Source organism: Pinus tabuliformis, chromosome 9, assembly GCF_031772625.1.
Source record: "Pinus tabuliformis cultivar Carrire ecotype Pingquan chromosome 9, CPIR1, whole genome shotgun sequence".
NCBI lineage: Eukaryota > Viridiplantae > Streptophyta > Pinopsida > Pinales > Pinaceae > Pinus > Pinus tabuliformis.
The window spans coordinates 1,330,693,198-1,330,706,877 of record NC_142307.1 but is presented as its reverse complement, the minus strand read 5'-3'; the positions used below and the strand labels follow the sequence as shown (position 1 = coordinate 1,330,706,877).

General features: G+C 35.8%; 1 protein-coding gene across 1 annotated transcript in view; it reads right to left on the bottom strand.

Annotated features, from left to right (window-relative positions):
* LOC149153428 (protein RAE1-like) overlaps window positions 1-13,680 on the bottom strand; it is a 302,126-nt gene that overhangs the window by 51,947 nt on the left and 236,499 nt on the right. Inside the window, exon 8 of the mRNA XM_089440171.1 lies at window positions 11,184-11,261. Within this exon, the coding sequence (XP_089296297.1) occupies window positions 11,184-11,261 (78 nt within the window). The remainder of the gene's footprint in view (window positions 1-11,183; window positions 11,262-13,680) is intronic.

Genomic DNA, 13,680 nt, shown 5'->3' with positions numbered 1-13,680 from the left:
ACACACAACAATCTAGAATACACTAAGGTTTGATCAAAACACACATATCAAGGAAATCATTTCTTAGACAATATAAGGGACTTGGTCACACATTCCACCAAACCCTAATGGGCTAGCGTTTCAATGTAGAAACATAGCAAGCCCAACATTACCAAAACTTCAAATATTCAGGATTTTAGACCTTATCATTCAACCCTAACAAGTTAGGTTTTCGTGATCATACCAAAATCCCAAACATGACATCATTAGACTTCAAATAGCATTTCACAATATCCCTAAGCATTTTTGGGTTTCAAACATTCACATTAGCATACCCTTTAGTTAGGGTTTTCCAGAACCTATCTAGGGTTCCACAAAAACAGTTCAAAATGTGAGAGGGGATGGGTAGATTTATCAAGAGATGAATCACCCAAAAAGAAGAATCATTATGATTCAATATAGCTAAAAATAACAATGTTAGTAATAGACTATCAATAAAGAATCCTTTCAATATAAAGAAAATGTATTTAAAGCATACCTTTGTTCCTTGACCTACCTTGTCCTGAGAGGTTCTCCTTCGTACTTCTTGAGAATATAGCAAATGTCTTACGAAACATGAATATATGCTGGACTTCCAAAGATTCGGGGGTGATCCACACTTGGCTTCTTTCCTGTGAATACTTCTTCGGGTGTCGTATTATCAAGGCTCTTATGAGGACTCATATTTTCAATGTCACAGCTGCATCTTCCCATAAGAACTTTGATAGATCTTGATCAAGGAGCATAGTTCGAATGCCTTCTTCAATTGACCATGAATATAGCAGATGTTTTACAAAACATGAATATATGTTGGACTTCCAAAGATTCAGGGGAGATCCACAATTGGCTTCTTTCCTGTGAATACTTCTTTGGGTGTTGTATTATCAAGACTCTTATAAGGACTCATATTTTCAATGTCACAACTGCTTCTTCCCATAAGAACTTTGGTAGATATTGATCAAGGAGCATAGTTTGAATGCCTTCTTCAATTGACCATAAATATAGCAGATGTCTTATAGAACGTGAATATATGCTGGACTTCCAAAGATTCGGGGGTGATCCACACTCGACTTCTTTCCTGTGAATACTTCTTTGGGTGTTGTATTATGAAGACTCTTATGAGGACTCATATTTTCAATGTCACAATTGCTTCGTCCTATAAGAACTTTGGTAGATCTTGATCAAGGAGCATAGTTTGAATGCCTTCTTCAATTGACCTATTCTTCCTTTCGGCCAATCCATTTTGTTCGGGATAATAGGGAACAATGAGCTCCCTCTTAATATCAACTTCCTTACAATATGCAATCAATTCCTTAGAAGTGTATTTCCCACCATTGTCAGATCTCAGAGTTTTTATCTTTCTTTCGGTTAGGGTTTCCACTTTAGCCCTAAACTCCTTGAACTTATCAAATACTTCATCTTTGTCTTGAGGAGGTAGAGCCATGTCTTTCTAGAATGGTCATCAATGAATGTTACATAGTAGAGATGACCTCCAATGTCAGAGATAGGCCTGCACACATCGGAATGGATGAGGTCTAATATCTCTTTAGACCTAGTTTCACGAACTCCAATAACCCTAGCATTATCAATACTGAAGTCTTTTTCCCAAACCAATACTTTTCTATCAATTATAACAAATATTTCCCTTTTATCTTCTAAACAGTAAAAAGCACACTCTTTTTCAAACCTAGAACATATAGTGTGCAGCTTCGATCCATTATCGAGCTTTAATGATGTAGATCCCAACCCTCTAACAACATAGTCATCAGTAAGAGAACCTTTAAGAGTAGCCAAGAATCCTTGACGTCTTTGACCTTGTTGAACAACTAGTAGATGACCTTCTTGATCCATCTTCCAGCAATGTTGTAACCCAATCTTATGTAGTTCACCATAGAGGGAGAATCCATGCCAACAAAGTGATCTTCGACTCTTCTAGACCTTATAGCTCCGATACCATGTTGGAAAATCAAAGTAATTATATTAGGGTTTGATTCTCCTTTCTTGATAATTACTTGTGAGTGTGTTGGCTTCTTTTACTTCTTTATTATCTTATCTTTCATCAAGCAATTACCATATTATGTGTGTATGAAGATCACAAAACAAGAGACACGAGATATAGGCACATGCTAAGGAAAACCCCCCTCGAGGGGAAAACCCAATCAAGATAATCCTTCCTTTCAATAGTATTCTTTGAGACTCTTCACCCTAGACCAAGACCAAACTTTCCCTCCACACCAAGTCAGCCTCCCAGATCTTCGACCCCTTCCAGCAACTTCGACTAAGCAACAACTTTCGACAACAGCGAAACTTAGGAGACTTCAATCTCCCAATCCAGACCACGAAATAGAGAGAGAGGCACCAAAATTTCGATTTTTCCTTTGTCCTTAGACTTCCCCAAACTTCCATTCACTTCGGCTTCCCGCAACAAACTTCGCACTCTTTCCTACCTACAAGAGAACTTTGTACTTTTTCCCAGCTATAAGAGATTTCGAACTTGTGTGTGAGAATGATGCTCCAAATGAATTCAATGAGCTTCCTTTTATAGGCTTCATATGGGGTTGAATAGGGCCCTTAGGCCGACTTGATCTTCTTCTAGGCCAACATGGTGTGGAGGTTACATAAATCATATTTGACTCAATACTTAACCTTTTTACATGATTCAAAAGCCCAAGAAGGGTCTCTTTAAAAGTACAATGACTCTATTGACTTAGAATAAATCCTAGAAGTCCTCAATGGGGACTTTGACCTAAAACATGGTGACCCAAGCATGAAACCCATACTTTAATAAGTCACAATAATAATAATAAAAAAATATTTTCTTTATTCTTTTGACAAGAACATTACATGATGACTCAAGTACATTAATGAAGACCGAACATAGTTACATTTTCCAACACCTCATCCATTGGTCTACTAGTACTCATCATCCAAACAAGCTTATCGATATATCAATATGTGAATAAATGGAAAGAGGTCGGAGCCTGGGAGCACATAGTGACAGTGAAAAGACACATTTTGTTGCATGAAGCAACAAAGATTTTGCTCAGTGCAGCAAAGAAATCAATCTCAGCGAATTTGTGGAGGCCACCGCCATACTATCTAGCTGAGAGAGAGTGTTATAAATAAAGTATATATAAAAATAATACAAATAATGTAAATGACATTATAATGATTAATGATTAATTAACTAATAATTAGTAGTGAAGAGGCATGTCTCTAAATAGATGATCATTTGTGAAGACATACCTTCCTAGGTATATAAGCAGGCCCTCACCCTCAATGTAATCATCTCACTTCTATTCAAATATTCTTATATATAATATAGTGTCCTATCATGGATATTCTTATATTTCATATCTTATGAAGTACTCTGTGTTGAGAAATCTAGGGGCAACAACATGAGATGATTTCTCCTCTAATGATAATTGCTTGTGATGTATTTTTAATTTTCTTAATTAGCTTCTTCTTCACTTGTTTCTTATTAGTGTTTTCTTCATCAAACAGCTACAAAACCATAAAGAACAATAAGACAAGGACACAAAATATAGGCGATCATCAAGTGCCAAAGCCTCTCCAACCTAAGAGGAAATCCTACAAGAATTCTTCTTCTTATAGAATCTTCAATTGAAAAATTCCAAAACCTAGACCCTTGACCAAAAACCCCTCCAAGACCAAGTAAATGCTTCCTCTTTGAATAGCTTCTCCTTCCAGCAACTTCGACCCACTCAGCAACTGCCACTTCAGAAACTGCAATTGCAACTTCGACTTGCCCAGAAACTACAACTTCTCTGCTTCGCTTGGGTAGATTCTTTCTCCTAGACAACTCGACTTCCAAAACAGCTCTTTTTGACGACCTAGCTTCACTTTTGAAACTCGGCTTCACTGCAGCGATATGTGCCCTAATTCCTTCGCACGTGTGGAGAGAAGTAGCCCAAAACCAAATCCATAATAACTCTACTTTTCCTCCTTCCTTTGTCTTCCTCTTCTTTTCACTTCTTCTTGTCCTTATGATCGAACTTATGTGTGAGAGTAAAGTGTCTCCAAATGAGGTAGAAGTCTTCTTTATATAGGCTTCTCATAGGGTCAAAATGCCCCTTTTAGGCCGACTTCAAGTGTCCTTAGGCCAACTTGATGCTTGCATTTTGACATGGTCTTGGAGGGTCTTTTGACTCTAATTTGACTCAAATATTTTTTCTTTTACAATATGTAACATGCCCAAATGGGTCTTCAATACATGACAATGACTCAATGAATTTATGACAAACCTAGAAGCACTCAAGGGGTGCTTGAACATAAAATAAATTCTCTTAAGCATGAAACCCATGCCTCGAGACTTACAATAATAAATTTATTTTTCTCTTTTCATTAAATACATAAAATCATAATTACATATGTCATTATGAAGACCAAACCTAGTTACATATTTCAACAATTTGTTGAGTATACAAACTTTGTTCGTTACATTGGTATTAGAGTTATTCAATCCTTTGGTCACTCAACCGCTGCACAGAGCCAGTCTATCCGGCCTTTGGCCATTAAGTTTTCATCAACCTTGTTTTCATTGTAATCAAAGCATTTCGCTACACAATTTCTTGGAGGTTCTCCATTTTGCTTTGAGGCCTTAGGCCATAAAATTATTAAAAAACAATTTAAAAAAGGTTAAAAAAATTATAAATCTATATTAAAATAGAAGAAGAATTAGAAATATATATATATATATATATATATATATATAATAAAAGGGAGATATTCTTTTTAATTATAATTGAGAAAAATTGGAGTATCTAGAACTTTCGAAATTTGTGAAGACGTTCACTAAATACAAGAAATTTGAAAATAACAAAGGGAGAACGATTTTCCTATTAAGGTATTTTAATTTCTCATCACAAATTATTTACATTAAAAGCGATATTTATATTAAAAGGGAATATCCAAGGGAAAAAAGTTAATATCTTTATTAGCACAAACAACGACGAAAATTACATAAATATTAATTTGGCGAATCAACTATTAATTTCATATGCCAATGTAGGCGAAACAATAGATATTTTTGGTAAAAAATATGAAATTAATGATTTACAAGTGACAGTAGATCATTACGAGTACATATCACAATTTTGTGTTGTAACTATATATGACAGAGAGGTTGACATACTTCTTGCTCGACTTTGGTTTAAAGAATTGGGTACGTTCATGTTAAACATAGAAAAAAAATTGATGTTTTCTTATAAGGGAAAGATGATCACATTCTGAGACAAGATAATGAAGTCAGAATTGATAATGCTCTCATTAGAAAACTTTGAAGATGTTACAAAATTGATGCCTTAAAAAAATCAAAACACAATATTAAAGAAGCAAAAAGGACTTGAAGTGGTCATATCCAATAAAAACGAAGAAAATTCCCGTTTAAAAGATCATATCCAAAAACTACTTGCACAAGTCAAAAAGTGTAAAACTAAGAAGCATAGGTTAGAACAAGATAAGTTAAGTTCCAACAAGAAGCTCAATGAAAGTCTATCAAAGAAATAATAAGAAAATTTACGCTTAAAGAACCTTAATAAAAAATTATTAGAATAAATCAAGTTTTAAAAGATGAGAAGCTTGAATGCAAAAATAAAGTTGACTCAAAAAATGAGGAACTCTTACATCTCACTCAAATTAAGAAACTTAAAAATGATAAGAAATCATTCAACAACAAATCAGAAAAATATATCATGAAAGTAGTGTCGAAGTCTTCAATCCAAGTTGAAGAAAAAGATACGAAGATCGATCCAATCAACATCACAAATCAAGGAGTTAACCAATCTGTCAAAGTAAAAACATATTTAAATATTGCGGTTTAGACGATCAAAATTTCAAGTGAAGATTCTATGACCAACTCAACTACATCAGTATCTAAACTAAGTCAGGAAATTACCACACACATGTTAAAGGAAGGTCACACAAGAAAAACTCTTCATCTACCTCTGAATCACAAGAATAGACACCTCAATCGATCTACGAATTGATATCACTAAGAACATAAACAACAAACTTATGTTCTGAGGAACTCTGAAGTTTGCACAATTCAACCCCGTGATAACAATTCATCACAAGTTTCCAGTAACTGCAAGATTCCACAAAAGATTGATCTAAGATTGTCAGATCCCTTCTCAATTTGACAATTTTACTCATCGCTCGAAGGATCCTATCATCATGTATCAACAAAGATGACAACTAGAAGAACTATGAAGAATACAAATAGATTACAAGAAAAAGAAGTAGATGACACGCCTTGTCAACGATACGCTTTGAGGACAAAGCTTTTTCAAGAGGAAGGCAATGTTATGAATAAAACATATATAAAAATAGTACAAATAAACTAAATGACAATGATAATCATTAATGATTAATTAACTAATAATTAGTAGTGAAGAGGCATGTCTCTAAAGACATGACCGTTTATGAAGAGGTACCTGCCTAGGTATAGAAGAACGCCCTCACCCTCATTGTAATCATCTCACTTGTATTCAAATATTCTTATATATAATATTGTGTCCTATCATGGATATTCTTATATTTCAGATCATCTGAAGTAGTCTAATGAGTATAAGAACTTTGTTCATTACATTGGTATCAAAGCGTTCCTCTGAGTATACAAACTTTGTTCGTTTCAGAGAGACCATACACTTTTGGGTGCCGAAGGGCACGGGAACAGCCTTACGATTCAACCAAGAACTCGGTCGTACAATTTCTATCAAGTTTTTCCTCATCCATACAATGTACAAGCAGCAGGCCATGAGTAAAGGATGTCACACGGCAATTGTATAGGGTCGTAAAATAGTGCCATACAACAAGCAGATTGTTGTGGGGTTTATCTTTCTCAGTGGGCCAGTTTTCCTAGTGTGAGAAGCCCTTATAAGTTAGGAAAAAATTTAATTAAAAACTGATTTGAAGGACAAAAAAAAATTAGCTGCGTATATGGAAATTTATTTTTCTTCCACTGACTTGTTTTTCTAGCAATTCTGTGATAATTCTATAATCTGAATTCCGCTGCCTTAAAATTAACATTCAGCCAGTAATTTTTCTTCAGATCATAAGGAAGTTAATCACATAGGACTTTGGAAAATTTTAACAACTATGTAGATATCATCATCAATACAATTAAATGTTAAATGGTTACGCTGTCAAAGACCCCAACTCTCCGCTTCAAACCAAGGTAACCACATCAGCAATCAAGCTGACTCACCAAAGAGAGGAAACAACCGACATGTGAAAGCTCTCTAAGATGCTCCATGAACTGAGATAGTGAGTCCAAGGCACAAAGACCTCATAAAGAATGTGAGGGACTTCCTCCACAAGCCTAGTAAAATGTAACACAGCTCCCAATGCAAAGCACTATGCCCCAGGCAAGTGTCACAATGCCCTAGGCAAATGTCACAATTCCCGATGCAATATCACAACTCTCGATACAACATCACAACTCTTGATGCAATCACAATGCACAAGGAGTAGTCACAACACCCAATGCAAGTGCTACAAAAGGCAAGGTTACCACACCCAAGACAGGCTTTCTACAAAAGTGATGATAATTGCCTCCAAAAGTGTCAAGAGGGGGTTTACATCTTCTAAACAGTTCAATGACCCTCTTCAATGCAAGGTTACCACACCCAAGGCAGGCTTTCTTCAAAAGTGATGATAATCGCCTCCAAATGTGTCAAGAGGGGGTTTACATCGTCTAACAGTTCAATGACCCTCTTTATTTTTATCCTGTCCTAACCTGACCATGGTCTGAACATCATTAACTTTAATTACATTCAAAAACCTCCAAGACAAGATGGATTTCAAAGGACTCGAAGTTAGGTGTAGGTTAAGTGATGAGTAAAGAGGTCTTCCCCTTAACTTTCAAGAGCCAGGATTTATCAATTGATGTCCCACATGTGCGCCTTTAGAAGGAACACTTAGCATTAGGTTACCATGCCTTGAGCCTATTTTCCTCTTACTACTTTTTCCATTTTAGGTTACCATGCCTTGAGCCTATTTTCCTCTTACTATTTTTTCCATTTTTATTTGCTTGGTCCCTCCTATTCTTTTCTTTCTTCTTGTATTTGAGAATGGGACTTGGGGATATTGGACTTTATAGCAAGGCAGCTCAGGCAAACAACTTAACAATAGTTGCTTCCACCTCAAGCATTTTAGCTCTTTTTTTACATTTTTAATTTTATGTAGGCATTTTCATACATCAGATTTCATTTTGGACCTTGCTACAATGACATGTGGTAAGTCAATCAAAATATAGGAAAATGAAAATGTATGAAAACTGTGCTGAAATGACAAGTGAAAACTAGCTAGTGAAAAATAACATGAATCACCTTACCTAGGTTGTTAGTGTTACAACTCGATTCATAAGGTAACACACTTATCTAGAGGTAAATTATGAACACATCGTAATACAGTCTAGTCAAAGACAATAATTTAGAGTGTTATGGACCATTATAGAATACACTGATAATCACCATGTCCCATCACCCATTTTCAAAAGGCAACATCATCATGCATGAGAGGAAGAGCATAAGATACAACATTTCCTTCTACAATCTCCATCAAAAAATATCATCATGAGAGTCAACTGAGTAAATCCAAGGAACATCTCTAGCAAATATCCATGGATAACCACATGTCTCATCTGTGGAACTGTTGATTGTGATGAAAATCACAAGTGAAAAGGTCCTCTAGATACCCCTACATGTCAGGGGATAACAAGGACTTCAGTAACTACCCACCTCCACTAAATCCTCCCCCCATGGATATTCATTTCCTTTGTTCTTTAGTTCTCCATAATACTTAAAAATAATCACATTACCGCTCCATTTCAATGTTTTTAAAACCGGAACCGGTGACCGGACCGGTCCACCTAATGAACCGGTTTACCGACCGGAACCGGTCTAACCAGCACTGGTTTGGTCTAAACGAACCGGTTTTAAAAAAATACATTAAATAATTAATTTTTAATGAAACAAAACTATTTTTAAGATGTAAAACCATGATTCCAAGCCAATAGAGACAAAATATGCAAAATTTGCTCATTTATATACCATGTAAAGGTGAATACATCAAAATGGCAACGAGTGCAATACATATCATCAACAAAATAGCAAAATACATAACAAATGAGGCTCTAAATGGCCTATAAAGTCCAAAAACATTGTTGCAAGCTATGAGGCCATTGGCCTACTACAAGTCTACAGTATACACATGATCAATCATCAAGTTCATTACCACTACTAGTAGTAGACACAAGATCATCATCAGGAGCTACATAGACATCATCTGGTTCAGAGTTTGAGGATGCCTCAGCCTGATCTGCAACCTCAGTATCAATGCCACCAATGACAATAGAAGTGGACCTAATGGAAGCACGAGTTTGTCGACCTGCATGACTAGTGCCTTCCATTGGTTCCTTGCCTTTCCTTGATGCCGCTATTGATCCTGGTTCTAATGCCACCACATAATCTGCTTCATCCCCCGCCAAAGCCATGTCGATATCAAAATCAACCTCAAACACAGGTTCTTCAGTCTCCTCCACCCATTCTGATGTTGGATCAATATCGTCCAACACAATGGGATCTAGATCAGGAGTTTTTCTTATCATTTGGAGCTCTAATTGCATTTATTGTTTACCCCCAAACCATGAAATCCTGAAAACCATTAAGTCTGTTGAATTTTGAGTGAAATCTAAAATTCTAGTTTCTCCATATGAAATCCAATGAGGTCGAAACCACTCTCAAACATCCTGAGTCATTTCATGGTAATGTTAAAAATTTAAGTAAAAGGATGAAAATGAAAATTAAAGGAAATGTCACTTTTACTTTAAGAATTTAACATTACCATTAATTGCCAACATTGTTAGGGTTGAAACACCCTTAGTCCCCCCCCCAAAACCCCTCAAACACAGTCAAAAACATGTTTTTTTAACTTTATGGTGGTTGTGCCTAAAACCGGCCGGTTTAGGACAAAACCGTCTGGTTTGTAACAAACCGGCCCGTTTTGTCCTAAACCGGCCGGTTTTCACCGGTTAGGGCCAAAAATCGGGCAAATGAAGGGTCTGACCGGGTTTTTAGGCCGGTTCGGACCGGCCAGCTAGCTAACCGGCCGGTTTGACCGGTTACCGGTTTTTCTGAGCGGTTTTTAAAACTATGCTCCATTTACCTAATAGGCTAATCCATGTTATTAGGCTCTAGTCTTTGGATCTTCTCAACATATGACAGATATGATTTTATCATGTTTTTATAGGAGCTTCATTTTGCATTTCACTTGTATTCTCTTACGGGCGTACTTACCAATCCCATTGACCCATCTATAGTCATCTGTTAGACATTCTTATCTTAGGATATTCTTCGTTTCCCTAGCTACAGTTTGGACTCTGGAGAGCTCGAAATTGTACCAGCTTGTGATAAGCTGTGAGTATATACCTGCACTTCATGTCTTATGTATCAATTATGTGGTTTACCTGTCCAAAAATTGTGTACTTACTGATTTGATATACAGCTTATATTTTCTTCTTGATTAGGTAATTTCAAGCACATGTTATTTAAACTCATTCAACATAACATAGGGATGAAATTGTCAAGTGATTTAATATATAGTTTGAAGATAGCAAGGGCAGATTTACTGCTGTAAATTCTGCTGGACTACTGGTATTTCAGATCTGTTATATACAAGGAAAAAGTGTGCCCGAAAGCTTATAACTCATTAACATTGAAATACATTTGTTTGGTATCTCTTCTCCTGAGCTGCCTAGTGATTTGGACTGCAGTGAAATGAAGTATTTACCACTGCTTGTTGCTATAATTAAATATTTCAGATCAGCTCAAAACCTTGTGTCAGCTGAAATTTCAAATTTGCATTAATTGCCCTGAATCCAAAATTTCTACACTATCATCACCTAAAAAGCTCCTGCAATATACCATATTTCATTAACCAAAATGATGACCATTTATTACCGTCTGCAATACTTGGGGTAACATGAGACACACCAATAGCCCTTTAAATGTAAGACACGGAAGGATATATTATAAAATCTACCTGTATATCAAAAACAATAACATATAACTTGTCCAAATCCAATGCCATGTGAACCTTTTAATTCCCTGCATAAGGGAGTTTTTATTTAAGCACTGACTAACCTTCAGCCTCTGCTTACTGTCCTTATCCCAGAAATTGAATGCTCCATCAGATCCTGCTGTAGCAAAGGTTTGATGAACCTGCGGTTTTTGGACAAAGCAATGTATCATATTTTATAAGGGCTAAGAAAGCCAAGGGATCATAAATGACATCAAGAAATTCAAGAAGCTTTATATTTCTTCTTGCAGCTAGTATATCATAAGTTCAACATATCATATCTTTCCTATCAAATACAAACAGATAAAATTAGTAAAACATGCTACAAGATCTAAACATCTAAAGAAAAGCTCTAGAAAAGTGAACAGTTGCAAAAAGTTGGACGAGGGTGCGGCTTCCTTAAAGAGGGACAGCATGAAACTTTCATCCTCAAAATCTTAGGAAATATATAAACAACAAACTAAAAATAGAAAATATAAAAGTATAAAAAAATATTTAACTTCTTTTTTCAAAATAGCAATTTATAAAAAAAAATTAAAATGATAAACATATTCAACAAACTAATAAAAGTATCATTTAAAATATTAAATGCAACATCCAAAATTAGCCTTGTTGAATTGGCTGTATGTTCCAAAATATATAATAAGCTACATAAAATTCACCCGGCTCTCAAATTGAAAAATGAAATATACACATAAAGATTCAAATTTTGTTAGAATTTAGAAACTAGAACATTTATATGATACAATTTCAATCATTCAACTAGTTACTACTTACTACATAGTAGTAATACATCAATGCTGATCGAATGACAAATACACAGGAAAACAGAACCATAAACAGCAGTTTTCTCATTAAGTCATCAAAATAAAAATGCATTACATAGACACTGTGTCACTGCTACTATTGGTGGGAATGCCAATGGCAAATACAAAACAGGGTAGATACTAGAACCATAGATGGAAGAATCTCATAGCTCGTGATTGTACGTAGTCCTCCTAAATGTCAAAATCATCAAAACTAGCATCACTAGCAGATGGAACACTAGCAGAACCAGATAAAATTGAAGGAGGGCAGACAACATCAATAGGGGCATTCCTCCCTTTCCTTTGACATTTTCTAGCTTCCCTTGCTGATTACAATGATTTCTGTGAAATGAGGAAGAAAAAGGACTGCTGTAGGAAAAACTCTTGAAGTCTGATTGACAAATCCACATGCCCAGCACTTGGAATCCCTTTAAAGCTGCAATGTAACCCTCAACTGCCAGCAAGACACATTGGAGATCCAACCTGCTGAATAAAATGAGAAAAAAAGAGGCACAGGTCACCTTTACTGAGATCTACAAATTTTGCAACCACTGCTACTTAGAGTCCCCCTCATCAACATTCACAGGACAGGGAGTCTCCAAGCTAAATTGTTCAAAACGATAAGTGAACCTCCCTTGCTGCAGAATCATTCTGAACCTTGACATCTTCCTTCTCATCGGTGGATTCATCATGGTTTTGCGACTTCACAAATCCTGAGAGCATGCCTGCTGAAATTTCTTCATTCACTTGATCTTCTTGCTTTTGTTTTCTTCTGCAGACTTTCTTGTACCAGATATTAGAGTTCTCCTTCATGGAAGATTGCATCTTGTATCTGCAGTCACGCGCTAAATGTCCGTAGTTCTGGCATTTGAAGCACTCTATATGGTACCTGAATAATAGAGAAACTAACATATAGTTTCTGCTGATGAAGCCATTTGAATATATGTCTTGTGTGTTGGAAATACTGAGGGGTGAATTAGTGTTTCACTTCAATCAGTGAATTTTAACTTCACATAGCATTGATTATCATTAGAATTAGATTAAAACATAAGTTACCATCACACCACAAAAATAGATATCAACACCATTCAACAATGCACAACATCAAAGATAGTAGACACAAGATTTTTTGGTGGAAACCTTTCTGGTAGACAAACCAATGAACACTTCTTAATATAGGTCTTCAAAATTTACATCAATTAGGAAGCTTCAACTTCCAAAATTTTCAACATCAATTGAAGGAGGCTCCAACCCCCTGATTTACAGGCTCAACCTGAAGGAAGCTCCAACTCCCTAATTTACCAGCTCCAACTGGAAGGATGCTCCAACCCCCTGATTTACTAGCTCCAACTGGAAGGACCAATGTTGCACGAAGCGGGGGCGAAGCGGAAGCGTTTTTTGGAAGCGGGGACGCGGAAGCATCATTTTCCAAAAATCTAGGAAGTGAAGCGTCCGCGGAAGTGTCTGCTATATATATATATATATATATATATATATATATATTATTTTTTTGCATTTATACTCAAAACAAACATCCCAAATAGCAAATTAATTGTAGAAGACATGAAAACATGCATATTTTTGCATAAATCAAGATAGATATGGCATCCATGATTCCATTGTAGTTACTAGTATGTACAACAATCATCTATATTCTAGCTATTACAAACATACATCAAAAACATGAATTAGAGAAATGCTTTATAAGGAAAAATTGGAAAATTCATACCACAATGGACATACCTGGATAAGAGCA